This window comes from Sinocyclocheilus grahami, unplaced genomic scaffold (genome assembly GCF_001515645.1).
Source record: "Sinocyclocheilus grahami isolate Dianchi unplaced genomic scaffold, SAMN03320097.WGS_v1.1 scaffold9551.1, whole genome shotgun sequence".
In the NCBI taxonomy this organism is placed as follows: Eukaryota; Metazoa; Chordata; class Actinopteri; order Cypriniformes; family Cyprinidae; genus Sinocyclocheilus; species Sinocyclocheilus grahami.
The window spans coordinates 2106-4140 of NW_015512692.1; the positions used below are offsets into that span (position 1 = coordinate 2106).

A 2035-nucleotide genomic window follows, 5' to 3' on the forward strand; every position below is an offset into this window, starting at 1 on the left:
TTTTTTTTTTTTTTATCTTATCTTGTTGCCTTGAATATGTAGATGAAGCGTGTGAACTCACTCCTGCAGCGTGACGTATTGGTGTGGTATGAGTCCGTCAATGCCATTGTGCCGTCCCTCCCACCAGTCTTCAGACGCTCTCTGAAGCAGCAGCAGAGTGGCTCCTTTTTTAAAGGCCAGCTCCCGTCCAGACCGTCCCACATAGTCAAACTTGGCTGTGGCCTCCACAGGCTCACCCTCTGAAAGAAATACAGACAAATTCAGCATTCTGTATTTTTGTGATTAATAAAAACGAATATGCACGTATGTATTTACCCTCCTCGCTCGTCTGTGTTTCCGTCCCTCCATCCTGCTCCCCCTCCTCAAACGCTCCAGGTTCACTGTACGGACTTTCACTTAAAGAGCACAAAAGATGATCAACATACTGCAATACACTTTAAATGGGAATACGGTAATTAGTTACGCACATGAACTCACCAGTACTCAGTATTGCTCATGCATTTCTCATAAACGGGTCCCTCCAACTCTTTGGTGTCAGGGAAGATGGTTTCATGGTGGATGATGATGGTTTTGACAATCTCGTTGACGTGAGCCTGACATGAGACCTGGTCCAGGAGGTCCGGGGTGGGCATCAAAGTGGGGCCAAAGCATATAGCCAAGTTTCCAGGGTCCATCATGTTCTCGTCGCTGTACTGGGACAAGCTGCGATGGGAAAGAAACCCATGATGCATTACGTTGTCTCCTGAGTACATCGCTGAAATTATGCATTCTCAATCAGAGCATCAGTATGATATTTGTGCGCGTGAGTCATAAATGCCATATCGCCCCTTTACCCAACACTCTCGCTCCCAACCTCCTTCTGTCTCTCACGGCACAGAGGTGGGAGAGGATTTAATTTCTGGTGTGAAAATGGATGCTTAGTTTAGCTGCATTTCTCCTATTCAATGAGACGCTTCAGCTTTGCAGCTGAGTGAGTTGTGTTTGTTTGGAAGTAGCAATATTGATGAATATTTCATACTCGGTATATACATGGAACAGTAAGTATGTGGGTTTACTTTGCTACCCTTTTGGGACAAAACTGTTGACATGAATCAGCTAAATATAGCAAAACATTCCTTTAAGGACATCTGAAAACTTTCTAAAAAATGATTCAGAGATATAACAGTAAATATAATTGTAAATGTCTTGTGTAATTTATGGTAGTATTTTCAGTAAATGAAATCAGACACTTCATAAGATTATTATTACTTGTTATAAAGTGACATTTTTGTTTGTGTAATAATGTAATAATAGATAATACCATCTGACCTTCTAAAAATATTTAATTTGCATTACCTGCATTTCTTTTGGGGTAGTCTGTATTATTTAAAATAAAATAAACATTAACTGAAATAAATTAAAATATAAAAACTGTTCTAATTTTATTAATTATATATATAAACAAATAAAAATAAAATTTTCAAATTTTCCTTAAAAAACAAAAATAATTCTTCTGTATTCCTGTTTTCTTTTAGAGTCTGCATTGATTAATTATTTATTATATATAAAATAATTAATAATATTTATACCAGGGTCATTATCAAACTAAAACAAATACAAAACAATACAAAAACATTTTCATTATTTAAAATAAAATGAAAGTTAAGTGTAAAATTCTAATAAGTACCAAGCTATTATTGTAAACTGAAATAAAAAAATATATAATAAGTAGAAGTACTACAATAACTAAACCTGAAATAAAATTGAATACTATACACTAATTATATACACATTTTTTTTAAATGACAAAAACATAAGTTAAATGAAAATGAATATGGAAAACAAAAATGCAATCAAAATGAATAAAAACTAAAATATTATATCAATAACACCGATATATATATTTATATTATGAATTATACTATTAAATAATTAAACTATTTATTAATTACACTTAGCTTTATATGAAAGCAACATACAGTCTGTGTAGTATGTCCTCATTTTGCTAGCTATATGTTACCCTGGAGCACAAAACCAGTCATAAGGGTCAATTTTT

General features: G+C 34.0%; 1 protein-coding gene across 1 annotated transcript in view; it reads right to left on the reverse strand.

Annotated features, from left to right (window-relative positions):
• The window catches only part of LOC107578284 (SLIT-ROBO Rho GTPase-activating protein 1-like), a gene marked incomplete at its 3' end in the record, with an annotated part of 7251 nt that overhangs the window by 1463 nt on the left and 3753 nt on the right, over positions 1–2035 (reverse strand). The window contains exons 7-9 of the mRNA XM_016264252.1: positions 478–702; positions 316–395; positions 62–239 (exon numbers count right to left, since the gene is read on the reverse strand). Of these exons, the coding sequence (XP_016119738.1) occupies positions 62–239; positions 316–395; positions 478–702 (483 nt within the window). The remainder of the gene's footprint in view (positions 1–61; positions 240–315; positions 396–477; positions 703–2035) is intronic.